We start from the raw sequence: 15,464 nt of genomic DNA on the forward strand, positions 1-15,464 counted from the left end.
GCCACAGCCCCACTATCAGTATTTGGTCAGTATTCAGTCAGTGTTTTTTCTCAGGAGCCAAAACCAGGTGGGGAACAATCAGAGAAAAAGTATAATAGAAACAAGTCACCAATTCTGCATTTATCACCCACTCCTGAGAAATACTGACCAAATACTGATAGTGGGGCCGTGGCCATAGAATTACATCTGTACACAAGCAGTGTATTTTTATGTCCCTGGTAAAGAAAAATTATTTTTAATACAATTCTTAAAAAATAATAAAAATCAATTGCATAAATGTAATTTTTAATGTGTTTTTTTTAAAATAATAAACATCACAAATAAGCAGATAACACAGGCATATTAGTATCCCTGCAGTTGAAATAACCTGCACAACACAGCGATCAGATTATTTACGGTGGTTGGTAAATGGCGTGATTGTTTTTTTCTCCATTAAACCCATAAAAAAGCAATAAAAATGTAACGCTGAGGCCGTGTTCACACGTGGCGTAAATGCTGCTTGTTTCTGCAGGTGTGCATGATGCAATAACAATCTCTGATTATTGCGTGCTTGCTGTATTTCTTTTATGCGTTTCATCATGCGTTTTATGCATTTGTGGTGGAGGTTTTAAGACTTTTTTTTAATACTACAGAAAAGCTATAATTCTTAAATGGCAATGGCTTTTTTTTTTTCACGCTTATTTTTCAAGCTTCACATAGAAGCTTATAAAGAAAAAACGCACCAAAACCGCAGAGTTCAGCAGCGTCTTTAGATGCACTAAGGGCAGAGTTCTCAGGGAATCCACTTTGCTTAGATGTTTAGACTGTCTTCACATGTAGGGTAAATGCTGTTTTTTCTGCTCCTTTTTTTGCACAGAAATTCTGCTGAGTTTAAGGGCGGTTTCACATGTCCGTATATTTCCGAAAAAACGATACCGGAGATATCCGTGTCTCGTGTGTCCATGTGTGTCACACGTATGCCGCATCAGGATCACACGTACTGGCGCCTGGGAATCAGTGTACAGTTAGCGCTGTTCCCAAGCGCCGGGTGCTGAACGCTGCCCTCATCATATGTTCCTTGTTCCTCAGCACAACCAACAGACAATGTTAGGAGTAGTAGTGTCTGGTCCCTCAGTGTCTCTGTGTAAAAATAAGAATAAAATAATAAAATCCTTATACTCACCTGTCCGGAGATGTCCCCCGCTGTAATTCATGCAACCGATGACGCAGAGGGGCCGGGGAGAACCAGCTGCTTCAGCTCGCGTGCCCTGCACTGAGCTGAGCTCAATGAGTGACCGGACACCGCTCCTGAGCCCAGCGCAGCTCCGGGGCCCGTTCGCTGGAGCGGCTCATTCTCCCTGGCTCCTCGGCTGATCAGTCGCATGGATTACAGCGGGGAACATCTCTGGACAGGTGAGTATCAGGATTTTATTATTTTATTCTTATTTTTACACAGAGACACTGCGGGAGCAGACACTACTACTCCCAACATTGTCTCTTGCTCGTGTTGATCGCAGCGTTCAATGATAATGAGGGCAGCGTTCAATATGCAAATTGTCTTTTCAGAGAGGAAGAGGACTAGAACTCTAGTGCCACCTACAGGAAGTGGCAATCCTAAAAATCAATAGTGACCCTTTAACGAGCCTATCATATATTTCCCAGAGGAGCCTTGTGGCTTTAAAAGTCTCCTCACCGTGACATCCTTAACATGTCACTCTCCGCAAGGAGAAATGTTACCCCTTGGATACCGGTCTGATGCCTCTCACCCAGCCAAACCATATCTCACACTTTGCACTGATGAGGTGCAAAAACTCCTGACAACCTTGAGTGTTGTCTCTTGGTCTTCTGGCATTGCCACTTCAGTGGCTTAAGCCGGTCGCTGCTTTTGGGGGATAGCCTGGAGGATTCAGGAGGGAGATCCTGGAAGCTGTGGATGATGGGAGTCCTGCTTCAATTCTCTGGGACCGGTGATAGCCGGGTCAAAAATGGATTCAGGATTGACATCGCTGAAGATAAGAAGTTGCATTTTTCTCGGGGATATTTGGTCAACATGGTGTTTTATGACATCCTGAAGATTCGGAAGTCTGAGATAATATGCCTGCAGGCGTTCAGGAGACAAGGCAGGTATGTGCTGGTGCTATCTTCTATGGCTGCAAGCCAGAATTTGTTTACTGCCCTGAAAAATGGAGTTGCAAATCCTTTGCTGGAAGGTCTTACCTTTACTATGCTTTACTCTAAGGGGGATATCCCACTTGTAGTTTTCATGCACAACCCTTTTATTTGCCTGGATGACATTACTTTATTTTTAAAGAGACATTGCATTTATGTTCAGTACTCCCACAGGGTCCTGAATGGAGAAGGGCTCTGGACCGGGAGGTACAAATTTTTTGTGAGATTTAGGATGGATCCCCAAAGCCCGGGAGGCATCCATTACCCTTCTCTTAATTTTTCAATTAGGAAGAATAGCGGTTTTTTGTTTTTTTCCCAGATGCCCCGATGTACTGCAGGAGGTGTAAAAATTTCGGGCATACCCAGGATAGTTGCGAGGAGACACCAACTTGCAGGAATTGAAATGGCTCTGGCCATATGGCAAAAGAATGCAGAAATCCTGTTATGTGCAATGCTTGTGGTGAGGAGGGCCATACGTATCGGGACTGTAAGGCCAGGATCAGTCCTAGGTCTTACGCTGAGGTCTCAGGTGGGGTAGCTGTGCCTGCTGCTGCTGTTGACATTCCACAGGTTACAGGCCCAGATCTTATTGAGGACCCTGAAACCATGGATGCACATGAGGAGGCCCTGCCCGAAACGGAGTCTCCTAGCCCAGAGGCGGCAAGTTTGGAATTTGCTGAAGTTGAGTGTGAGCTCCCTCATCAGTCTGATGTCTGCGAGGAGGGCGAGTTGGACGGTTCTCTTGGTAAGTCCCCCAGTGTATCTTGGATAGCTACTGAGGAGGAGTTGGCCAGTTGTGGAGGTCAAGGTGACTTCACTCTTGCGAGGCCCTCTGAGGATGAGGAGCCTGGAACTTCCTGCAAGAAGCCCAGAACAGATTGGGCAGACGCCGATGAAGATGTTTTAAGTCCGGTGAGTGAACGTAGTTACCCTCAGAATGTCTTCTCTCCTGACACCAGTGCTTTTTTAGGCATTCCCACAGACGTAAACTGATTCGAGGAGTTGCAGTTCCAGATGGAAGACGAAAACGGTTGAAGAGGAAGTGGCCTGTTTGTCGTCATGTATATAACACCATCATGTTATGGCTCCCCAAGCTGGTTGGGGCATTGTGTCCCTGAATATCAGGCAAATAAGATCCAAATCCAGGAGGGCAACCGTCCTAGATTATATCAAACAGATGAATCCTGATATCTTCTGTCTTCAGGAATGCAGGATTGTGGACTCTCCAAGTGATAAGGACTGGCCTTACGGACAGCATGTATGGTCCGGCTCATGTGTTAATAGGAATGATGGTGTAGGGATATTAATGGGTAACAGGGAGATTAGTTTAGATAGCTACACGGTGGTAGAGGTGGGTAGATGTATAATTGCACATGTTAGCTATAGGGGGTGGCGGGCTAGAATTATTCATGTGTACTGTCCATCAGGAAAGGACAGAAAAAAGGAGCGGCTGGCTCTTTTGGATAAATTAAGTTTGTTTCGTCCGGGCAAAATGCCTGCAGTTTTAGTTGGAGACTTTAATTGCATCACAGAAGGGAATTGTGACAATACTGATAAAAAGTTATCCAATCTTATTTCTGATTTCTCCCTTCTAGATGCTGCTGCTCTGAAATTTGTCTTTCCACCACCGCCAACATACCATGCTGATAGGGGTGGTATTGTATCCAGAATAGATAAAATGTTATTTTCCAAAAATACATTGTGTATGGATTTCGAACAAAATGTTGTACCTCTTTCTGATCATGAGTGTTTGAGAGGTGTGTTTAGTGCGATTGATGACCGTGTGTATGGGGGTGGGGTATGGAAGCTGAATGTAAGCTTGTTAGAAGATGAGGATGTGGTGAATGAATTAAAAATAAAGTATAAAGAGGAATTTTGTGTGTGTGCTTTACTGGTGGGACTGGGTTAAGGTGTGTTTCAAAAAATTCTTCAAGAAATGGGGCTATAAAAAAGCTGCTATTTATTGGAGCATATTTAATGATTTAAACAGGCGGATAGACTGGTTAAGAAAGTGTGGTGCAAGTGGGATGCATGTGTCTGATCTGCTGGTTGAGACGAAGAGTGAATTAAAGCGTGTTATGGATGAAAAAGGGAAAGAAATCATTTATCATACCAAAATAGAACATCTTGAGAAAGATGAAAAGTGCACGAGGTTCTTTTTTAAGAAAATGAAAGGGAGAAAGATTGATATGAATAAAGTCCTGGATAGGAACGGTTTGTATGTGTCAGGTGAGAATGTGATAAAGGAGGTGAATAGGGTCTATAGCAAGTTATACTGTATGATAAAAGACTGATTGATTCTGGTCTTGTTTCAGAAGTGCTGAATGGGTTAGAGAATAAGTTGGATGGTGGTGAATGTGATATTTTGAATGAGGATGTGATTATGGATGAAGTGGAAACGTGATGAAGAGTGCTAAGAAGACTAAGACACCAGGTAAAGATGGATTACCGGTAGAATTTTATCTGAAAGCATGGCATTTTCTGGATATATGTAAGTATATGTGGGAGAATGGTAAGTTGTGTGAATCTATGAAAGAAGTTGTGCTTGTGCTTGTGCACAAGAAAGGTGAGAGAAAGTGTTCAGAGAATTGGAGACCTGTAACGTTGTTGAATTCAGATTACAAAATCTACAGCACATTGTTGGTGAATCGTATGCGTGAAGTGATTGGTGGTGTTGTAGGTGATTATCAAGTGTGTGCTGTACCTGGAAGGAGTATGAGTGATAGCTTGTTATTATTAAGGGATTTGATTGGAGACTGACTGGTGAGGAAACAGAAGTGTATGGTTCTTGCAATTGATTTGAGAAAGCGTTTGATGGGGTCTCGCATGTGTTTTTGTTTAAAGTGCTGGAGAGAATGGGATTTCCTAAAAATGTGTGAATGGGATAATGTCTTTGTATGATCGTGTTTCAAGTGAGTTTCTTGTTAATGGATGGTTGAGTGAGAAAGTGAATATTATGTCTGATGTAAAGGCAGGGGTGTCTCATGCCCCCTGTCTTGTTTGTATGTGTGATTGAACCTTTGTTGTGCTCGGTGAGACGTCATAAAATGGTTTGAGGATTGTTGGTACCTGGGAGTGGCGGGAAGCATGTGAAAGCTCTTGGATATATGGATGACGTTGTGGCTGTGAGTGAAAGTGTTGTGTCTATGAGTAGGGTTAAGTTGCTTTTTGATTTTTTTCTGTGGTGCGTCTGGCTTTAGAGTGAATTGGAATAAATGTAGTTTTAAATGTTTTGGGGATGACAGGATTAACATGGAGGGGGTACAGTATGAGGAGGGTATTATTTAATCAGGATTTGGAAGGTAAGGAGAGCTGGGCGGAGTGGGGATTGAGCATAAAACGTAAGTTACATTTTTGGCGCCTGAGAGACTGGACCCTGAGTGGTAAGATTTTGATTATAAAAGCGGTGATTCTTCTGATTTTGCTTTTTATTGCAACAGTTTTTCCACCATCTTATAGAAAAATCAAAAGAGCGGAGAAGTTAGTTTTTACTTTTTTCTGGAGCAGTAAAATGGAGAAACTTAAGAGAGAAACTCTTTTCAAGGCTTGTCACCATGGTGGCATGGCCTTTCCAAACGTTGAGATTTTTCTGGGGCTTCAGTATATCGAAACGGTAGGTATGTTGTTGAATAAGGCTGTGTTCACACGATGCGTATTTCATGCGTTTCCGCGGCGTTTTTGCAGTTGCGTAAACGCCGCGGAAACGCATGAAAAACGCATGGTAGAAGGGAAGCAATGTTCCCCAATGGAAATCCGCATGTGCTGTGCCCATGATGCGGATTTTTCCGCAGCGTTAACGCTGCGGTCAAAAATCCGCAGCATGTCAATTAATTTTGCGGAAACGCGGCGATTTCGCCGCCATTGACTTGCATTAGAACGCGCCAATTCCGCAAGACAGCATTTGTACTTGCGTAATTGGTGCGTTCTAATGTGCGGATGGTACCCGGGTGTGGAGGAGAGGAGAGTCTCATCCACACCCAGGTACCATTAAAAAAGCTGTAAAAAGAAGAATAAAATAAAAAATAAATGTATTCTTACCTTCTGTCGGCCCGCGCAGCGCTCCCGCTTGGTTCCCGGCACTTGCAGTGAGTTGTAGGACCTGCGGTGACGTCAGAGTCATGTGACGGGTCACGTGACGCTGACGTCGGCAGGTCTTTCAATTCAAAGTTGCCGGCAGCCGGGAGAACGGAGTGTAAAGCAGGACAGCGCGGGCCATCGGAGGTAAGTATATACACTCTCTCGGGTCACACTATATAAATCCATGCTGTTTGCATGGATTTATATAGTGTGACCTAGTTATCAAGCACTTTCCAGGTGATGCTAAGATCGCCTGGAAAGCGCTTGTCAATCTGCATGCGGAAACGCATGTGAATCTGCATGTGGATCCGCATGTATTCTGCAGGAAAAACGCATGCACAATCTGCATGCGTTTTTTCTGCCAGGGAGATGCAGAAATGATGCAGAAATTTTCTGCTTCATTTCTGCATCGTGTGCACATACCGTAAAGAGAATAAGGGAGCATATATGGCAAGTTATTCAGCTGGTTGGATGTTGTATGGCTTTTGTTGGAGAAAGAGGGATGCTAGAGTGCCTGTTGCTTTCAAGTGTGAGGTCTGGTATGAGGTGATTGAAAAGTTTGTGAGGAAGCATGATTTACTGAGTGTGCCGATGAATGATTTTAGAATGGCCAAGAATGTGATGAAAATAATATGTAAGAATGAGGGGGAGAGTAATATTGTGGGGTTGAGAGGGAATGAAGTTTCGGTTGCATGGAAGAGTTTGGGAACGCATGGGCTGTCTAATAGACAAAGGGGTATTGTATGGATGTCCTTGCTCAATATTTTGCCTGTGAGACAGGTTCACAAGAGAAGAGGTCTGACCAGAAAGGATGTGTGTCCGAGAGAAGGATGTGGTGGATGTGAGGCTGGGTGGCATCCTATGTGGGACTGGGATTATGCCTACAGTGTGTGGAAGAGTCCAGTTGGGTTAAGCGGGTGTGAGTTTTATTGATTGGCGTTTTGCAATGTTTAGAATTGGTGCGTGTAGTCGTGTGAAAATTAGAGTATTATGGTTAATTATGGCATGTGTGATGCAGAGTTTGTGGGATGTGAGGAATTTAGGACTTTTCAAAGAGAAGCATCTAATCTGTGAATAAGTGTCTCAGGCTGATCCTTTCTAGGTTATTCTTGATTTATAAATTAGACAGCAAAGGCGGTGGTGGTTTTGATGCAGGCGGTGGTGGTTCTGATACAGGCGGTGGCGGTGCTGATGCAGGTAGTGGCGGTGTTGATGCAGGTGGTGGTCATTTTGATGCAGGCGGTGGCGGTGCTGATGCAGGCGGTGGTGCTTCTGATGCAGGCGGTGGTGGTTTTGATGCAGGCGATGGTGGTTCTTATACAGGTGGTGGCAGTTCTGATGCAGGCGGTGGCGGTGCTGAAGCAGGCAGTGGCGGTGCTGATGCAGGCGGTGGCCGTGCTGATGCAGGCGGTGGCGGTTATGATGCAGGCGGTGGTGGTGCTGATGCAGGCGGTGGCGGTTTTGATACAGGCGGTGGCGGTGCTGATGCAGGTGGTGGCGGTGCTGATGCAGGCGGTGGTGTTCTGATGCAGGCGGTGGTGGTGCTGATGCAGGCGGTGGCGGTGCTGATGCAGGCGGTGGCGGTTCTGATGCAGGTGGTGGTCGTTCTGATGCAGGTGGTGGCGGTTCTGATGCAGGCGGTGGCGGTGCTGATGCAGGTGGTGGTCGTTCTGATGCAGATGGTGGCAGTGTTGAAGCAGGCGGTGGCGGTGCTGATGCAGGCTGTGGCGGTTCTGATGCTGGTGGTGGCAGTTCTGATGCAGGCGGTGGCAGTGCTGATGCAGGCGGTGGTGGTTCTGATGCAGGTGGTGGCAGTTCTGATGCAGATGGTGGCGGTGTTGATGCAGGTGGTGGCGGTGCTGATGCAGGCGGTGGCGGTGCTGATGCAGGTGGTGGTCATTCTGATGCAGGTGGTGGCGGTTCTGATGCAGGTGGTGGTCGTTCTGATGCTGGTGGTGGCGGTTCTGATGCAGGCGGTGGCGGTTCTGATGCAGGCGGTGGCGGTGCTGATGCAGGTGGTGGTCGTTCTGATGCAGATGGTGGCGGTGTTGAAGCAGGCGGTGGCGGTGCTGATGCAGGCGGTGGCGGTGCTGATGCAGGCGGTGGCGGTGCTGATGCAGGCGGTGGCGGTTCTGATGCAGGTGGTGGCCGTTCTGATGCAGGTGGTGGTCGTTCTGACGCAGGTGGTGGCGGTTCTGATGCAGGTGGTGGCGGTTCTGATGCAGGCGGTGGCGGTTCTGATGCAGGCGGTGGCGGTTCTGATGCAGGCGGTGGCGGTTCTGATGCAGGTGGTGGCGGTTCTGATGCAGGTGGTGGCGGTGCTGATGCAGGTGGTGGTCGTTCTGATGCAGATGGTGGCGGTGTTGAAGCAGGCGGTGGTGGTGCTGATGCAGGCGGTGGCGGTGCTGATGCAGGTGGTGGTCGTTCTGATGCAGGCGGTGGCGGTGCTGATGCAGGCGGTGGCGGTGCTGATGCAGGCGGTGGCGGTGCTGATGCAGGCGGTGGCGGTTCTGATGCAGGTGGTGGTGGTTGTGATGCAGGTGGTGGCGGTTCTGATGCAGGCGGTGGCGGTGCTGATGCAGGCGGTGGCGGTGCTGATGCAGGCGGTGGCGGTGCTGATGCAGGCGGTGGCGGTTCTGATGCAGGCGGTGGCGGTTCTGATGCAGGCGGTGGCGGTTCTGATGCAGGCGGTGGCGGTTCTGATGCAGGCGGTGGCGGTTCTGATGCAGGTGGTGGTGGTTCTGATGCAGGCGGTGGCGGTTCTGATGCAGGCGGTGGCGGTTCTGATGCAGGTGGTGGTGGTTCTGATGCAGGTGGTGGCGGTTCTGATGCAGGCGGTGGCGGTTCTGATGCAGGCGGTGGCGGTTCTGATGCAGGCGGTGGTGGTGCTGATGCAGGTGGTGGTGGTTCTGATGCAGGTGGTGGCGGTTCTGATGCAGGCGGTGGTGGTGCTGATGCAGGTGGTGGTCATTCTGATGCAGGCGGTGGCGGTGCTGATGCAGGCGGTGGCGGTTCTGATGCAGGTGGTGGTGGTTCTGATGCAGAGGACATTTGGAAGTTTAAAAAATGGCAGCACCTGATCAAATATTAGTGAGTTTTCTTGATGTTTAGCTAAAGGGTCTTTTTTTCCTCAAGAATTTAGGGTGTCTTTTCTGTGCATACCTTTGGTTTGTTATACTGGAATAAATATGATCCATGATGATGAGCGTTTGAAACAACGACGTTTAAGTTGATGAGCTTATAATGAGTTGTTTATAACTAACCTGAATAGTTGAAGAAAAAAAAAAGTAACACTGTCTGCAAATTGAGTTTCTGGTCCTGGCTTATATCCTAAGTCATGTGATAAGGCTCGTTAAAGGGTCACTATTGACTTTTAGGATTGCTACTTCCTGTAGGTGGCACTAGAGTTCTAGTCCTCTTCCTCTCTGAAGAGACAATTTGCATATTTCCCAGAGGAGCGGCTTTAAAAGTCTCCTCACCGTGACATGCTTAACATGTCACTCTCCACAAGAAATGTTATCCTTTGGATACAAGTAATAAACAAAAGGAAAAGAGGCAGCTGTCATCCTAAGAAAACCTTGCTTTAATAGTTAGTTTCCACTAGGGGGCAGTGCTGCACCTCTTTCTATAACTGCTAGCTACTGGCATTCACGTCATAGATGTCATAGATAACATCGTGTTGTGAAGAATTTTTTTCCTCTTCCTCCTTTATAACAATGCATCCACACCCAGGGAGAGAGAAAATGTTTGTCTTCTGCTATAAAGTTCTGGGTTATTGCAGAGGGCCCAGGGCTAAGACAATGCAGCAAGATTTCATGTTTCACCCGATTTTGGAAAGTACCTCATTGGAGAGCCTGAAATGAAAGGAGAAAACATCCCAAAATGTAGAATTTTGACATTTTATTTACTCACTTATATAGTGCCATAGGCTGGCAATCTAACTTCACAATCAGTATTACTTTGGAGCAAAACACTCCTCCTAGATATCGTCCTTGGTGGGAGATGAACCCAGGACTCTAGCGCCGCAAGGCTGCAGTGCTAACCACTGAGCCACCATATATAGCTCTAACCACTGAGCCACCATATACAGTCATATGAAAAAGTTTGGGCACCCCTATTAATCTTAAGCTTAATGTTTTATAAAAATTGGTGTTTTTGCAACAGCTATTTCAGTTTGATATATCTAATAACTGTTGGACACAGTAATGTTTCTGCCTTGAAATGAGGTTTATTGTACTAACAGAAAATGTGCAATCTGCATTCAAACAAAATTTGAAAGGTGCATAAGTATGGACACCCTTATCATTTTCTTGTTTTAAATACTCCTACCTACTTTTTACTGACTTACTAAAGCACTTTTTTTGGTTTTGTAACCTCATGGAGCTTTGAACTTCATAGCCAGGTGTATGCAATCATGAGCAAAGCTACTTAAAGTGGCCACTTGCAAGTTGTTCTCCTGTTTGAATCTCCTCTGAAGAGCGGCATCATGTGCTCCTCAAAACAACTGTCAAATGATCTGAAAACAAAGATTATTCAACATAGTTGTTCAGGGGAAGGATACAAAAAGCTGTCTCAGAGATTTAACCTGTCAGTTTCCACTGTGAGGAACATAGTAAGGAAATGGAAGAACACAGGGACAGTTCTTGTTAAGGCCAGAAGTGGCAGGCCAAGAAAAACATCAGAAAGGCAGAGAAGAAGAATGGTGAGATCAGTCAAGGACAATCCTCAGACCACCTCCAGAGAGCTGCAGCATCAACTTGCTGCAGATGGTGTCACTGTGCATCGGTCAACTATACAAGGCACTTTGCACAAGGAGAAGCTGTATGGGAGAGTAATGCGAAAGAAGCCGTTTCTGCAAGCACGCCACAAACAGAGTCGGCTGAGGTATGCAAAAGCACATTTGGAGAAGCCAATTTCTTTTTGGAAGAAGGTCCTGTGGACTGATGAAACCAAGATTGAGTTATTTGGTCATACAAAAAGGCGTTATGCATGGTGGCAAAAAAACACAGCATTCCAAGAAAAACACTTGCTACCCACAGTAAAATTTGGTGGAGGTTCCATCATGCTTTGGGGCTGTGTGGTCAATGCCGGCACCGGGAATCTTGTTAAAGTTGAGGGACGCATGGATTCCACTCAGTATCAGCAGATTCTTGACAATAGTGTTCAAGAATCAGTGATAAATATGAAGTTACAAAGTGGATGGATCTTTCAGCAAGACAATGATCCAAAACACCGCTCCAAATCTACTCAGGCATTCATGCAGAGGAACAATTACAATGTTCTGGAATGGCCATCCCAGTCCCCAGACCTGAATATCATTGAACATCTGTGGGATCATTTGAAGAGGGCTGTCCATGCTCGGCGACCATCAAACTTAACTGAACTGGAATTGTTTTGTAAAGAGGAATGGTCAAAAATACCTTCATCCAGGATCCAGGAACTCATTAAAAGCTACAGGAAGCGACTAGAGGCTGTTATTTTTGCAAAAGGAGGATCTACTAACTATTAATGTCACTTTTCTGGTGAGGTGCCCATACTTATGCACCTGTCAAATTTAATTTGAATGCAGATTGCACATTTTCTGTTAGTACAATAAACCTCATTTCAAGGCAGAAACATTACTGTATCCCAACAGTTATTACATATATCAAACTGAAATAGCTGTTGCAAAAACACCAATTTTTATAAAACATTAAGCTTAAGATTAATAGGGGTGCCCAAACTTTTTCATATGACTGTATAGCTCTAACCACTGAGCCACCATATATAGTGCTAACCACTGAGCCACCATATAGTGCTAACAACTGAGCCACCGTATATAGTGCTAACCATTGAGCCACCATATATAGTGCTACCATATATAATGGTAACCACTGAGTCACCGTATATAATGGTAACCACTGAGTCACCGTCTATAATGGTAACCACTGAGCCTCCGTATATAGTGCTAGCCACTGAGCCACCGTATATAATGATAACCACTGAGTCACCGTATATAGTGCTAGCCACTGAGCCACAGTATATATTTCTAACCACTGAGCCACTGTATATAGTGCTAACCACTGAGCCACTGTATATAGTGCTAACCACTGAACCACCATATATAATGTTAGCCACTGAGCCACCGTATATAATGGTAACCACTGAGCCACCGTATATAGTTCTAACCATGGAGCCACTGTATATACTGCTAACCACTGAGCCACCGTATATAGTGCTAACCACTGAGCCGCTATGCTGTCCATAGTGATCACGCTCACTGTGATATATTATGTGTTATACAGCTGGACTGGTGAGGACAGAAGTCTCCACTAACACCCAGCTGATATTTCAGCTCCCATGAAAAACAATGGTGACTGTACAGTGCATGAATTACCTCTGATCTCATTTACTTTCTAGAAACTTGCAACAATTTCTGAGAAGAAACAGAATAAAGGAGGCAAGAAAAGACAGCAGACCAAAAACCAGGTAACACAGGACAACTGTGCTAGGAATGAGCAGCCCGGGCGTGCAGCCGGCATGTGTAAAGTGGGGTAACACCACCCGGTGGGCGGCAGGAAACAACCAATGATCAGTAATTACAGATTGTGTTATAGATCATTCAGTGCCTATAGGCTGCCACTGTTCTCCGCAGTTCAGGACCTGTTTACACAAGTTGATCTTTTCTGCAGCACAAAAGATCATTTCACCCGACAAATGGCCGTTTTAAATGTAGGTGTTTGTATTTGGGAGTGTGTCCCTAACATGCTGTGACAATGCCCGATCTGTGCTGCTGGTACAGACTCACTGGGTTAGCTCGTTCTCCTAGCCATCCATGAATTTCTAAGCTGTTATCTTATATTGATCCATTGATTTACATTCCTTAAATTATATGTTCTCCTATAACTTGGCCACAGATTTTATTTTTAGTCATCCTCTCACTACTCCCTGCATATACCGTATTTTTCGGACTATAAGACGCACCGGACCATAAGACGCACCGGACCATAAGACGCACCTAGGTTTTAAAGGAGGAAAATAGGAAAAAAAAATTTAAGCAAAAAATGTGGTCATGATGCCCTGTTATGAGGGAGGGGGTCTGCTGCTGACACTGGTATTGGGGTAATGTTCCCCAATTCTGTTAATATCCTCCATCCTGGTATGTATGGCCCCTCCTTCCTGGTATAAGTGGCCCCCATCCCATCCTGGTATACTTGGCCCTCATCCACATTCTGGTATTCATGGCATCCCTTGATCCCCCATCCTGGTATGCATGGCGCCCCTTTATCCCCCATCCTGGTATGCATGGCACCCCTTTATACCCCATCTTGGTATTCATGACACCCCTTGATTCCCCATCCTGGTATGCATGGCACCCCTTGAGCCCCCATCCTGGTATGCATGGCACCCCTTGAGCCCCCATCCTGTTATGCATGGCACCCCTTGAGCCCCCATCCTGGTATGCATGGCACCCCTTGAGCCCCCATCCTGGTATGCATGGCACCCCTTGAGCCCCCATCCTGGTATGCATGGCACCCTCTGAGCCCCCATCCTGGTATGCATGGCACCCTCTGAGCCCCCATCCTGGTATGCATAGCACCCCTTGAGCCCCCATCCTGGTATGCATGGCACCCTTTGATACCCCATCCTGGTATGCATGGCACCCCTTGAGACTCCATCCTGGTATGTATGGCACCCCTTGAGACCCCATCCTGGTATGTATGGCACCCCTTGATACCCCTTCCTGGTATACATGGCACCCCTTGAGCCCCCATCCTGGTATGCATGGCACCCTCTGAGCCCCCATCCTGTTATGCATGGCACCACTTGAGCCTACAAAAAAAATAAACAATCATACTCACCTCCTCTCTCCTCCAGCGCTGTCCCGCTCTGCTGCTGACACTCTCACTGTGTGAGCCGCGCATAGCAGGGCGCGCATGGCAGGGCGTGCATGGCATCCCTGCCATGCGCCCTCACACAGTGTGAGACGCTGTGCTGGAATAGTCACTGCTCCCCACGCCGGGACTCTGTGCCTGGGGAGCAGTGACCATTCAGTCTCTTCAACAGCCGGCACACTGTACCACAGCGCGGCTCCTGCTGCCGCTCTGTGGTCAGTGTGCTTGTTATTAAAGACCATGGATACTCACTACAACCTATGGGAGTGGGTTGTAGCGAATATTCACGAGCTTTAATAGCAGGCACACGGACCGCAGAGCAGCAGCAGGAGCCGCGCTGCGGCTACAGTGTGCCAGCTATTAAGGAAAATGAATATTCATTGCTCTCCACGACCATGGGTGTGGGGAGCAGGGAATATTCATTTTCTTTAGTAGCGGGCACAGTGTAAGCTGCAGCCCCGCTGATCCCCCGCTGCTGCTCCCCCACACCCACCACCACGCACAGCCAGGTATATAGTATTCGGACTATAAGACGCACCCTCCACTTTCCTCCAAAATTTTGGAGGAAAAAAGTGCGTCTTATAGTCCGAAAAATACGGTATATAAAATGTACAATATAACTATGCAAATAGTCTCTTTAGAAAGAAAGAGAATCAGAACTCTAGTGCCACCTAGTGGACAAAACAATCCTATAAATCAATATTGACCCTTTAACAAGCCTTGCCACATGACATTGAATTATAAGCCAAAACAGACATTACATTCATAAACACATGTTTATTCCTCATCAGTGTAAACTAGAATGTCTAAAGTGGCTAGGTGAAAGTCCTCTGACAGGTCGTTCAAGGGGGAAGGTTTCTCCTTATGGAGAGTGCAAAGACAGCATGAGGAGACTTTCCAAGCAATGCTCCTCTGAGAAATTAAATATGCAAATAGCCTCTTTAGAAATAAAGAAAACATAAACTCTAGTGGCCCCTATTGGAGGTAGCAATCCTAATAATCAATAATGACCTTTTAACAAACCTTGCCGTATGACATAGGATAAAAAACAAACCACACACTACGTTTACAGACATTTGTTTCCATATTTTACCCCTCATCAATGCAAAGCAGAGCTCTGATATACTGAGGACCACTTCTCCTTATTCTGGTGTTTACCCCTTAGCAGTGCAGGAAGCTTGATTTGGCTCAGTAAAAGGCCTCTGACATGGGGTTTAAGAGGGGAACATTTCTCCTTACCATTTTAGCATTTAGGGAAATGCATTGTAGGGTGTGTAAGTCTCCTCACACCAAATTGGCCCTCTCCATAAGGAGAAATGTTCCCCCCTTAAACCTCATGTCAGAGGCCTCTTACTGAGCCAAATT

At 46.2% G+C, this 15,464-nt stretch overlaps 1 protein-coding gene and 1 long non-coding RNA gene across 4 annotated transcripts in view; one reads left to right on the forward strand and one right to left on the reverse strand.

Annotated features, from left to right (window-relative positions):
* LOC141153045 (uncharacterized) overlaps positions 1–15,464 on the reverse strand; it is a 71,628-nt gene that overhangs the window by 35,131 nt on the left and 21,033 nt on the right. The gene's annotated exons all lie outside the window — the stretch shown is intronic.
* Positions 1–15,464, forward strand: part of HORMAD1 (HORMA domain containing 1) — a 59,872-nt gene that overhangs the window by 24,299 nt on the left and 20,109 nt on the right. For all 3 annotated transcript variants that reach the window (XM_073637724.1, XM_073637722.1, XM_073637723.1), the window contains one exon: positions 12,625–12,693. In XM_073637724.1, the coding sequence (XP_073493825.1) occupies positions 12,625–12,693 (69 nt within the window). The remainder of the gene's footprint in view (positions 1–12,624; positions 12,694–15,464) is intronic.

The sequence above is a fragment of the Phyllobates terribilis genome, unplaced genomic scaffold (assembly GCF_046119375.1).
Source record: "Phyllobates terribilis strain yellow unplaced genomic scaffold, ASM4611937v1 Scaffold_7__3_contigs__length_470593459, whole genome shotgun sequence".
Classification (NCBI taxonomy): Eukaryota; Metazoa; Chordata; class Amphibia; order Anura; family Dendrobatidae; genus Phyllobates; species Phyllobates terribilis.